Source organism: Channa argus, chromosome 5 (assembly GCF_033026475.1).
Source record: "Channa argus isolate prfri chromosome 5, Channa argus male v1.0, whole genome shotgun sequence".
NCBI lineage: Eukaryota > Metazoa > Chordata > Actinopteri > Anabantiformes > Channidae > Channa > Channa argus.
This window is the reverse complement of record NC_090201.1, coordinates 18,421,484-18,434,698: the sequence shown is the minus strand read 5'-3', so window position 1 is coordinate 18,434,698 and position 13,215 is coordinate 18,421,484. Positions and strand designations below refer to the sequence as shown.

The window sequence follows — 13,215 nt, the reverse complement described above, 5'->3', positions numbered from 1 at the left end:
ATTTGGATTTTTCTTCTTCTGAGCTGATGTGATGAGGAAGTTAGAGGTAGTGAGGGTTACATGACAACTTCATAGGTGTACATAGCTGCTTAAAAACATTAGGTGCAGGAATATCTTTTTTAATGCAGAGAATATTATCTTGAAAATGTTCTCTTTAATCAATACATGAATATTTCTATATGTTGACTGCTTCATTTTAACCTGCTTAGATTTTATCCAAGAATTCGTGTATTTTTTTAGAAGATGGTGGAGCTCAAAGTCAGAGCTCAAAAGAAAGACACTAATGTTAATGCTGCTCAGAATCTGTGGAAATAGGTAGTAGTTTTAACACGTTCTAATCCCACAGCCACCAATGTTGATGTCTTCTAGGGCGTCAAACTTTGTTGTTTTGTGCGTTCTTCAGCTTTTTATATTGACGCTACAGGTGCACTTTGGCGTCGGTGCTGGACGCTCCAGGAGTGTCTTTGTATACACTCAAAAAAACTAGGTTAGAATTAGGGAAAACTAATTCAGGGTAAAGTTACGTTAAGAGACAACAATGGTTAGGGTCACGCACAAAAACTTCAGGGTAAGGTTACGTTACAAGATAAATTACATTAAATCAAAATGCTACAAACATTTAAAACGACACAGAATGACGTCCTTAGTATAGTAACCACATGCACCACAATCATCATTGTGGACTTTGCACAACCTTTTGCTCTAGAGTCGAACCCCCGGACTCCACAGGAAAAGTCCTGTGTCTTGTAGTACCATCCACCATCTACCAGCTTTATATTCCATGTCAGTGCTCAAATATTGAAGCATCTGTGTTCCCTTTAAAACTGAAAAGCTCTTAGTGTCAATCATTGATGCGCACGGGTACCTTAAGCGTCAGCATGTAAGGCAGAAGTGGTACTTGTACTGGTACTTTTTCATGTTATCACCTTGGTGGCTGTGTCTGTCAGTACTGATGTTTAACATGTATTTCAGCGGGAACGAGTTTAGCAAATGTTTTAATTTACTAAGTTAAGAATGTCTGAAAATGTTTTTCTAAAAGGGGACATTTAGGCATTTGACTACTGCAGTATGGTTCTATACGCTTATTTGACACTAAAACTGTCAGAAAACTGTATTATTGAGGTCATAATAAGTGGTGGAGTCAAACTGGAAACGACAACAAGAGGTGGTTCTGGTGTTTTGACCAAAATGATAGGGGGCATAACATTTGAAACAGTGGGAGGTGAGACATTAGTTTACGGGTTTGAAAAATATCATATCAACTTTGAAGCTATGTTGAACAGAACACAATAAATAGTGACCTTTCTCTATTTAATATATTAAATTGTAGCTAACATTTAACTCATCTTCTAGGATGTGCCTGTCTGTAATGCCCCAGAAATTCAAAGACATAATAAGCAGATTCTTCATGGGCTGAGGGGATGTTAGTCCCTGGTGAATTGTGCTAGTGCTGCTCAAAAGTGAGATTTCCTCTTACAGATGCAGAGGAAATAACAGTGGGTGGGAAGCAGTGCAAAGGTGAGAACAGGGGAGCTAGAGATGGTAAAAGCGAGAAATAAATAGAAAAGCAAAAGAAAAGAGCTTAAGTAGTTGTGTGTGAAACAGGGTGGAGGTTAGACAGAGAGAATTATTGATAAGTATTGATAATAATACTTAATACTACTAATAATACTTCTAATAATATGACTATTCATGCTCTAAGTAGCGACGTAAGTGTAGTCCCCAGAGGATAAATCCTACTGGCTTTTTTCTGTGCAAGCTGTACAATATCGTAAACATGCACTTGGTGGATAGGCTATAAATTTCATTGATATTTTCCAGGTAATAAATATTACTTTACTATTACTTTACTGAACTACACCTTTTGTGTAGTTCTACTAACAGAGTTGAATTATTGTTAAAATGTAATTTGTTAGGTAAGAAACAGAGCAGAGCTGGTGATTTAAACGTGAAAATGCTTTAAAAAACATTTATTATAATGTGTATACTGTAGCTGTTTGAGGACAAATGACATCATTCCATATTTTTGAGGTTTTTAAATTATCTAAAATCTAACATCAGGTGTAACAGCACATAAGGTCTTTATATCCTGAAACAGAACTAATGTTCGTCTTAGGAGACGAACATTAGTTCACTTAATTATACGTTAAAAACACAGCTACAGCAGCAGTTCATTTAGCTTAGCATAAAGCCTAGAAACAAAGTATTCTGCAAGTAAAAATTAAAAAAAATTTAAATATTACCGTTTTACTTTGACAATTAAATCCCTAAACAGCCTAAATGGAAAAGAAAATTTGGAAGGGTCTTATTGTATTTTGTTGAACTGGCATGGCCTTTAGCATTTAAGAGCCAATAAAATTTCAGGTCAGTTTGTGTTACCTGTGTCAGCAGCTTACCCGTATGTTTGTGAATACAGTGACTGAATGTATTAGAAAACTCTACAGATCTTGACAAAAAGCTGTAGGAATTAATTTTAACATCAAGAGAATCATTGTTTAAGATTTATTCACTTGTTACGAGACAGTTTTGATAATTGTGCGTTTCAATAAAGCGAGTGAAAGTACATATCTCGCCTCATTAATAAAGATTTCACACAAATAAAACAGAAATGTTCACTGATATTTGTTCATTTTGCAGCATAATCTCACACTCCCACACCACTAACACCACCATGTGTGAAAGATGTAACAGGAAATGGAAACCAGTCCTCTCTTGACCACTATCACATCACTGAGAAAACATGAAGTAAAACATGTACCCGAATCTGTAATTGACTGAACTCAGGCACGTGCTGCAGAGAGGAGCGGAGATGCTCGTGTGATCAAACATGGGTCTAAATATAGGATCCTGCTGCATGATTTCTTCTGCTTGAGCAGGGATTCACCCAAACCCAGCAGAGAATACGAGAATGAGCTGCGGAATGAAAAAGAAAAGGAAAGGAAAGAAGGAATGAGGTGACCAGAGGTTTCAGCCATATTTAACTATCTGTTACTAGATGTGTATCTGTGTTATTGTGTGTTTGCATGTGTCTTTTTATGTGTGTGTGTGTGTGTGTGTTTGTGTGTGTGTGAGAGAGAGATGTTAGCTCAGTTACATGGCTCTGCATCCTTTATATCCATCACAACATAGGGGAGGGCCAGGACCACTATAATCTCTCTAAATCTGTCTTTTAATCCTGACTGCTTTGCAATCTGTCCATCATCTCACTTTGCTGTTTGCAGTAGAGTGACAAACAGAGGCAGTCCTACCAGGAAACCCCTCATAAAGCCACGGCGGGTCTACGAGAAAATACTACTACTGATGTAATAAATAAAGAATAACCAAACTTCATTCCATCTGTATATCTGTCCATTGTGCATTTCCATCCGATTAAAACAATGTGTGTCAAATTTTGACATGATATTGAACTTTAAAATGACAGAAATTGAAGACAAAACGTATAGTAAAGCAAGTGTTGTGACATAAGTAAATTGTGACTTACAACATGAAAATAAACAGATAATAGTAACTCAAACATTTAATCTCATCATTTCTCTTTACTTATTTTTTAACATCTTAACATCTTTATATCTTATACAGTAATTCTGACAATAAAATTTTAAAAGGACAAAATGACGCTGACTTGGTATGTCAAAATGTTTTATATTGCCTAATTTTCAGTGTACATTAACGTAACTATTTTTCATTTAATTCTTCTCAAATGTGTCCATCTTTATTGAGAGATGCTTTGCAAAGGCTTCTTAGAGGCAAAACCGGATTTGCAAACACTGGGCCCCACAAACAGGTTTCCTGTGGAAGTTTAGCAACTCAAGTTCATGAGAAATTCAAGCTCCGTTGCAATCAGTGACTCATCATTGTGGCTCAAAAAAAAAAAAAAAAAAAAAAAAAAAATTCACAAATCAATATAGAATAATAAAAAGAGCCACTAAGGATAGTTTAGTCTTTGTGGGAAATAAGACACAATGAAACAAATAGCAAATAAGTTTTTTTTTTTTTAAATATAGCCAGATGCATTTTGTTATTATGAATTAAATATTGCTGTCTTCTTTAGAGGTGGTTCCCAGCCCTTTTCAGATTGTTAATTGTTGCAATGAGACAATGCTCAGTTTCCTTGTGTTTATGTTTGTATAAAAAATAAAAGATATTGAATAAAAAATTTAAAAATAGAATGTAACAATAATACAAAATGACAAGTGTTAAATCTTTTATCTTTTGACTGAAAAAGCTGCCATCTTTATTTTTACCCCTTGTTGTACTGTTACTATAGTACTGTAAAAATACAGGTACATAATTTTGTGTGCAAATTTTCACTACAGGTGACTTCTCAGACAAATGTTCTTTCAACTTTAGGAAATGGCCCATTTGATATGTTATTATGAAATACTAGTGTGGTTTTATCTCCTTTGTAGTTAGGATTTTGTATGTGCCTCAGTCTGCTACAGACATCTGTATTCATTTTTGGACATGTTTTATTATGTACATGTTTTTTATCTGAATAGTCTCTTAAGTAGAATTGCTAAAAAACTCAATTGAAACGTGACAAAGAGTCCCAGCTGCTTTTTATGATAAGCCCAAAACTTAACTTTTGAGTTATTCTGTTAAAATACGTGTATTTGATATTCATGAATGTGTGTGGTTAAATTACTGTTCGCTGCAAGATAAACTGACCTTAAATGCTATGTGCAACAGCTTAGACGTTGGGGGGTCAGACCCCCTGCTGCCCTTGTACAAACACCAAACACTAAACCCCACATGGTAACAGGTTGAAAAGAATTCTTTCACAATAACAATCACGAATAAAATTTAACTTACAGCAATTAGTATGTGTATTACTTTGTGTATATGTATAACATTTTCCTCTAAAGATAATAAATACATATACTAAAAACTGATTCATCATTTATTGTTAGGTAGTTTTCAGACAGAAATGCCACAAAAGTTATGTTTGCGCCTTTGAGGGTGGGTCAGATAAAACAAGACATTTGACTATGTCACCTTAGACTAAGAGAAACTGAATGAATACATTGTACTATTTTCTGACATTTCATAGACTGAAGCATTGCTCAGTCTCAATCAAGAAAATGATCAACAGATTATTCAATAATAAAAACACGTTAAATAAAAGCACATTAAATTAGCAGAAAATGACAGTAGCCTGTAACTGAAACAAACTTTACTTACACTGAACTTGAGTATATTTAGGTACTTGTCACTTGTGAAGAAAAGGAAACAAAGAAGAGAGAAACAATGGTCTAAACAAAGTTTGGGGAAGTGAAAGAAAGATTAAATTATGACCCTCCACATATGTTTGTTTGTTTTAAAAAAATATCAACAGATAAAAGGGAAAACATCTAACTTTTGTTTTCTAGACACAATCACAGTCACTAGACACGATTTCTTACAGCCGTTTTATAAATATTCCAGCTGTCGCATGACATCGTGCGGCCAGCTGTGGACTCGCCGCTGTCATGTCACAAATCTCCGCCAGGGGCAGTGTCTTCAGTCCGCTCCCGGACTTCTTCTCTTCTCTCGCGTGTTTTTCTTCTCCTCCGGGTCTGATCTTCTTCCTCTTCCGGTTGTCGTCTGTTCGTGCGGCAGGTATTTGTTTTTCCCAATTTGTGGACACTTTAAATCTTAATCAATCCTCGTGTTGCCTACGCGATCGCACAGACACAGACGCCGATTTACACAAAGCATGTTTCAGATTATATGTCCGCAGCAGTATGTGGTAGATGTGGTGGGATTTATTTGCTAGAAATGCATATTAGAGCTCGAGCTTCACATTAGCTAGCGACCATGTCCTGGCTCCACTTTAAGTTCAATAGTCTGCTGCTATTCTCACATTTACCCTCACATCACGTGTATGTAACTTTACTACCTATACGGACGTGTTTAATTTAAAAGTGGCGCGGCTCTGTTGACTTTTCCTGTAGTGATCTACTAGCAATAAAGTTGGAACTAATGTAGCTAGCATGTTGTTATTAAGTTACAGGTAGGATTGACTTGTAACGCTGTCCAATTTTCATTGTTTCTTCAGATTAACCAGCGTCGAAATGGCCAAGTCTAAGAACCACACGACCCACAACCAGTGTAAGTAGTAGTATAAAAAATATGTGAGGTTTACTAAGTGGAGAGCCAGTCGCAAAGATGTCGGCGCATATTAAGAATTTAATACAGCCATACAGAAATGCAGAAATACTGTAGTTAACATGCAAAAGAGTGTAAACTGCAAACTTATAAAATGTCATAACACTAGAGTTGCTAAATATTATCCATTGTGCGCAAAATACTATACCTGAGGTATGTGGCAGTGTATTGCAACATTTCATAAATTGGAATCTGAAGTGGATTGTTTCTAGAATAAAAGATAATATTTTCTTTCCAGTTTTTAGCTTTACATGCATGCAGATGACACTTGCTAACAAACAGTTGTGTGGAACAGTCGATTTAATTGTATGTTCTCTTGTGGCACAGCTCGTAAAGCCCACAGGAATGGCATCAAGAAGCCAAGATCTCAGCGATACGAGTCACTGAAGGGGGTACGTATTGTTACAAGTTGGTCATAGTGTGTATTTTGATGTGCACAACAAATATTTGGTTCAGAGCGGAGGAAAAAGTCATGTCTACATGCAGTGGTTCTGTAATCATTTAGCATGCACCTTTTGGGGATGTGTAGTAGAGATGGAAAGATTAAATGGCATCATTGATACACACATTGATAAAGCAGCTGTCCCTATATCGCGTTTATAAGTAAGAGACATTTAGTTTTCTTTGACAGCTTGACTTGGACGTTTATTAGAATGTGGTTTTTATGCTGGGAGAAGTGGGATGAAATGACCTTTCCTGTTTTCACTAATTTTAAAACATTAATAGTTTATCATAGAAGGTGTGTGTGCTGGTTTTTTAAAGCTGGAATATCTGGACTGATGTACAGTAAAATGATTTTTAAAGTCTGCTCTTAGGTGTAGTGATGCTTGTTTCCAGTTCCCTACTACCTGTTTTGCTGTTAAAATGAGCAGTTTTTGTTGGACACAGATTAGAATATTGTTGAGATTTTTTTTTTTTTTTTACAGGAGGGATTTTGCCATATAACTCGGGTTTCTCTTTCCCAAACTTCCCAAATCAAAAAAATCTAAGCTATGTAATGCATAATGTTCTTTACCCTGTCTTGTGTATAAGTAATTAGTGGGCACTTATTCAGCTTTAAGACTTACTAAAATGTAAAACCACTATGTTGTAATTTGTTCTTCTTTTGGTTGGTTGTTGCATTGTGTGCAGGCCTTGACATTAATACAAACCCACTTGCCTCGGGCAAATAAACGGTATGATTGGGCCAGTGTAATGTTTCATGCAGTTGCCTCAACAGGCTAGTAAAAAGTAAATGTCATGGTCTGCAGTGCAGCAAATATTTAATATTGACAGGCAAATGTGCTAAAACATCTGTGGTGTTAAATTGTAGAAAATATTCTTGGAGTAGCTTCACGTGTTATTAATCGCTTAGGGCTGATCAATGCCATTTCTCATTAAAACAACGGAAAGGTATGTCGACGAACACATGCACGTCTATTGACCTCTCCCCTCTGAAAGACCCAAATTTGCTGCAGTTGAAAGAAGCTGCCTCAATTCTTTCCTTAAGTTATTTTATCACAGCAGTATAGCTGTGTTAATGAGTAGCAAACAAGATTTCTCAATACAAAAATCCTTTACAATAAAGTTATTTTAAGTGTAGCCAATAAGCTAAGTACTAAACTGAAACGCTCAAGATTTTGCCTTGATGTGAGCAGCTTTCAAAAATGTGATCTGTGTGAACTCTTATCGAAAAAGTAAAAGCTCCAAACGTTTACAAACAACATCAATGAAATCTAGGATTTTAACTTTTTTCACCAGATGGCTGAAAATCTTCGTATTGTTAAAACTTGAATATGAAGTAGTTTATATTACTATGAATAACTATAACACAGGTGCTGCCTGCAGGTATCTCGGCATCTGTTTGTGCGTCGTGTCATGGACCGTCTGCTATTTACTGATATCTGTAACAATAAAATATCAGCTAATTGTTTTATGCAAGATTTATTGTCAGACTACAGATGTTATAATAACGTGTCAGATGCACAATGGACATGTTGTTTTTGATTTATTTTTTTATGCCATTCATCTCATTCTCTGGTTTATCGTGATCTGGGATCATTATTTATGCACTGTAGTATTTTTGCCTTCTCAATCAACAAAAAATATAAATACAACAATGTATCCCTAAGTTATTTTTAACTTTCAATACAAAATCTTATATCTGAAAACAAATTCAGTAATTGATTCAAAACTAAAATTCCTCACTCAGAGAATAAAACTTTTAATGTTGTTTTTCTATGGGTCTGATATTAATGGACAAGCCACAGTTACACAAACTTATCAAAATGTTTTTTTTGTTGTTGGTTTTTTTTTTTTTTTTTTTGGAAACTAGAACTAATTTCATTTTAACTCGTGTTTTGCAAATTAATAAAAAAATGCAATTAAATGTGTATCAAAATCTCCAATTACTTGATTTAGCTTTAATGAGTCCACATAGGGTTGAACTGAAGGACAGATATTTGTTTGCGAAATAGTCATAGTAGGAATAGAAATTGTCAAACTGTATCATAAGCAATACTCCTCTATCTTTAATTCACAGCAAACAATGGATCAACTTCATCTCATATGTTTCTCATATATGGGAAATTTTGTGAAGTAGTAAAGTCCAATTACCATCACGTGCTTTTTCAAATGTTTTAGATATAAATAATCGTAAATTACTTCCACACCTTACGCAGTCCGCCTCATTTGGCCTTTTCATTCAGTTTTTTTTTCTCTTTGTTGCAGGTGGACCCTAAGTTCCTGAGGAACATGCGCTTTGCTAAGAAGCACAACAAGAAGGGCATGAAGGCCGTGCAGAAGGCAGCTAAGGCGAAATAAGCTGCTGTCCAGTCACCTCCATGTTTGTCACTACTTCATAGACTGTGTTCCCACCATCACAATAAAACTATGCTTTGTGAACAAACATCGGATTGTTCTTTTGTTGCTGTTGTTGATGCTTCTAGAGGCAGGGAAACAAAATAACTGAATGACGGTTCAGTTAAAGATGGTTATTAAAGGTCTGAACAACAACGTTTAAGTGAAAAGAGTAACATAACTGGATGTAACCACCTTACTAAGTATTTGAAAATGTGATACCTGCATACCACTAGTTATGTCTAAAGCAGAAATTTTAAAAAAGGAAACTACGAAAAAAAAAGCGTAAAGCAGATATACCGTAGCTATGTTTGACACGGGTGGGGTGAGAGTTTTCTCGAATGGTGCAGCAGCCCTCAGCCCTCTTGTGAAAGCATTCTTCAAACTCGTGTAAATCATAATTGGTAAAAATACTTGCAACATAGAACCAAAGTGTATATAGATTGACATCTATAATGTTAAGCATTTAAATTTCCTTGTGTTTTTACAACATATAAATGAGCATTAGGAATACAGAAAATTTGGGCGGCTGTAGTTCAGTTGGTAAAGGCAGTCGTCCACGGACCACAGGTTGAGTGGTTCAATCCCCGGCCCTGGCTATATGTGCCGGTCCAAGCCCGGTAGAAATTGGGGAGGGTTGCGCCAGGAAGGGCATCCAGCGTAAAAACTGCCAAATCAACATGCGGACAATGATCCACTGTGGTGACCCTGAACTCACGGGATAAGCCAAAAGGATAAAAAAAAAAAGGCAGAAAATTAGAGTAAGAGAAATCCAAACTTTAAATGTGTAAACTATGCTTTTAATATTTATAAAATATTGAAAATCATGACAAAATGTTTTGAATACAATACCTCACATTACGTTACATATAAAGTTGTTATGACAGTGAAATTGACAATGACTGACGGATCCTGAACATCCTGGAGGCAAATATCAAACACAAATTATCAAACATAGATTGCCCCTCTCTTTGCTTACTGTGGTTTGTTTTTACAGGTAGATTAATTGTTTTTTCTGATCTTTTCACTTTACTGGGAGAACAATTCCATTAGATTAGTAGAATTGTGAGGAATTATAATTTGTGCCAACCTTGTAGTTTTGGTTGGACTCAAAGTTGGAAAGAGGGGTGTTGCAGGCAGTGGAGAAAGGCATGACTTTGACACCTCGGTACACCAGGCCTTTGTCATACAGTTGCTTAAATACCCACCTGTATTGAGTGACAAGAAGAAGGGAAGCACAGATTAACTGCACATAAAAGGACTGACTGCACACCCAGAATTTTTAATTATATCACGCCATGTTAGCTTTTGGGAGGGGTGGCAGTGGCTCAGTTGGAAGAGTGGCCCTGCTCTCCCCGACCATGTGTCAAAGTGTCTCTGGGGAAGACACTGAACCGCCAACAGCCCATTTCCAGCCATGCAGTGCCGGTCCCGAGCCCGGTAGAAATTGGGGAAGGTTGTGTCAGGAAGGGCATCTGGCGTAAAAACTGTGCTAAATCAACATGCGGACAATGATCCGCTGTGGTGACCCTGAACTCACGGGATAAGCCGAAAGGACAAAAAAAAAAAAAAGGAATACAGAAAATTAGAATAAGAGAAATCCAAACTTTAAATGTGTAAACTATGCTTTTAACATTTATAAAGTATTGAAAATCATGACAAAAAGTTTTGAATACAATACCTCCAATTACGTCACAGAACATATAAAGTTGTTATAATATATAGGAATTATATATATATATATATATATATATATATATATATATATATATATATATATATATATATATATATATATAAAAAAATTTACAACTGAGTTTTTTTTGTAATGCATTTAAATTCAGTGATATTTAGACCTGTTCATGGGTTTGTTACGGTTCACACCTTTTGTTTACAGTGAAAAAAAAATGGAATAAAGTAATGAATATGGACAATAACTTAATTTTTCCAGTGGAGAGTAATTTATTACAGCAACCTAGTATATTTTTATACTAAGTAAGTTTTATTTGATACAGACATTTACTTTGCGTCTTTCATCACTTCCGCTCACGCTGACTCCAGCTTGCATCATTTCTCGTTTCGCTTGTCAGCCGGTGGACAGACGCCATGTGAGTATGTCCATTCAAAGTGAATAATTGGGACATAGAGGTTCCATTTCGGTCACACTTCACTGTTTATTTCTTATCGTATTTAGGCGTATAAACGCCGTTTTTAATTAACTTAGCTTGTAGACAAAAGCACCGCAAACTAAATGAAGTGACTGAGCTGCTAGCTTAGCTTGCTAGCTAACAACAGGGAGGCGTCATTCATGTGAACTGATGTGGAAAAGTGAGAAGCAACTACTTTAAGCAAAGTTTCTGCTGAATGATATGTTACAAAGGCTTAACCTTAGCGCATAAATTAAGCAGACAAACTATGGAGAACTCAATGGCTCTGACGAGTCGTGATCCACACAGAACCCGTGGAGGGTAGGAGACAGCCATCACATAACTTAGATGTACAGTGCATCCAGAAAGGATTCAAAGCACCTTTTCCACATTTTGTTACGTCACAGCCACATTAAAGTAAATTAAATTCATTATTTTCCTCAAAATTCCACAAACAATACGCCAGAATAAAAACGTGAAAGAAGTTTGATTGAAATCTTTGCAAATTTAATAAAAACAATAATGAAGCAATCCCATACATAAGTATCCCGTACATGTATTAACTGCCTTTGCTATGACACTCAAAATTGAGCTTTGGTGCATCCTGTTTCCACTGATCATCCTTCAGAAGTTTCTACGTCTTGATCGGTCCACCTGTGGGAAATTCAGTTTATTGGACATGATTTGGAAAAGCATACACCTGTCTATATAAGGTCCCACAGTTAACGGTACATGTCAGAGCACAAACCAAGCCATGAAGTTCAAGGAATTGTCTGTAGACCTCAGAGACAGGATTGTATTGAGTCACAGATCTGGGGAAGGTTACAGAAACATTTCTGCAGCATTGAAGGTCCCAATGAGCACAGTGGCCTCCATCATCTGGAAATGTAAGAAGTTTGGAACCACCAGGACTCTTCCCAGAGCTGACCAGCCAAACTGAGGGATCGAAAGAGAAGGGCCTTAGTCAGGGAGATGACCAAGAAACCAATGGTCACTCTGAAAGAGGTCCAGCATTTCTCTGTGGAGAGAGGAGAACCTGCCAGAAAAACAACAATCTCTGCAGCACTTCACCAATCAGGCCTGTATGGTAGAGTGGGCAGACGAAAACCACTTCTCAGTAAAAGCCACACTTGACAACTCTGTGAATGTCCTTGAGTGGCCCAGCCAGAGCCCAGACTTGAACCCGATTGAAAATTTCTGGAGAGATCTGAAAATCGCTGTGCACCAACACTCCCCATCCAACCTGAATGAGCCTGAGAGATCCTGCAAAGAAGAAGGGGAGAAACTGCCCAAAAATAGCTGTGCCAAGCTCGTAGCATCATGCTCAAAAAGCTATGAGGCTCTAATTGGTGCTAAACGTGCTTAGACAACGCATTAAGCAAAGGCTGTGAATACTTGTGTACATGTGAAGAATTGAAAGAGTGGGTAAACCAATGATTGGGTTTTTACTGAAATTAATACTTTCTTTTTCTAACTGCTGCGTATAGGTCAAGATGTTAATTTCATTCAATAAGTGCTTATGAATTAAATAATATATATGTTTAAATAAGCTAATTAAAGAGTGGTTTCACACATTAGACAATATATATAACTGCTTGGTATTACTTTTCCTTTTGCCTCCTATAACAAAATACCTCTCCACTCATACCTGAAAATATGTATTTCACATCAAATGATGTTCTCTTGAGCGGTTCTGGAGAACCAGGTTGACCTGGTTGTTATGACTAATTCAGTTGTTCATAATAGGCCAATAATGAATAATCTGATGAGTAATACTTTATTGACATTAAATTCATAAGATGCATCCAATGAAATGTGTGACTCTGCTGTGATTTATTTTTTTATCTTGGTACTGCACGTCTGTTTCGTTACTCTTCTGTTTCCTTCCTTTGGAAAGACACCATGGTGGAGCCAGTGCCTGAGTCCATCAGCTTTCCTTCTGAGGAAGAGAAGATCCTGAAGCTGTGGCAAGAAAAGGACTGCTTCCAGGAATGCCTCAAACAGTCCAAAAACAGGCCCAAGTAAATCTAGTTTTATAGCTATTCATTTATTTAGCTTAACATAATTTTTATTCAGCATAAAA

At 36.4% G+C, this 13,215-nt stretch overlaps 2 protein-coding genes across 3 annotated transcripts in view; both read left to right on the top strand.

Moving 5' to 3' along the window:
* The first annotated feature begins 5,495 nt into the window (after positions 1 to 5,495).
* rpl29 (ribosomal protein L29) lies at positions 5,496 to 9,034 on the top strand. The gene is made up of 4 exons (XM_067505745.1): positions 5,496 to 5,598; positions 6,038 to 6,090; positions 6,475 to 6,539; positions 8,857 to 9,034. Exons 2-4 carry the CDS (start codon positions 6,054 to 6,056, stop codon positions 8,947 to 8,949), a joined length of 195 nt encoding a protein of 64 aa, XP_067361846.1. The 5' UTR covers positions 5,496 to 5,598; positions 6,038 to 6,053; the 3' UTR covers positions 8,950 to 9,034.
* Positions 9,035 to 11,035: 2,001 nt separating this feature from the next.
* iars1 (isoleucyl-tRNA synthetase 1) overlaps positions 11,036 to 13,215 on the top strand; it is a 49,213-nt gene continuing 47,033 nt past the window's right edge. The window contains exons 1-2 of one of the 2 annotated variants that reach the window (XM_067504570.1): positions 11,036 to 11,093; positions 13,030 to 13,153. In XM_067504570.1, coding sequence (XP_067360671.1) covers positions 13,035 to 13,153 — 119 coding nt within the window. In that variant the 5' untranslated portion in view covers positions 11,036 to 11,093; positions 13,030 to 13,034. Of the gene's footprint in view, positions 11,098 to 13,029; positions 13,154 to 13,215 lie in introns of both variants that reach the window. The other variant, XM_067504572.1, reaches the window with a different exon arrangement.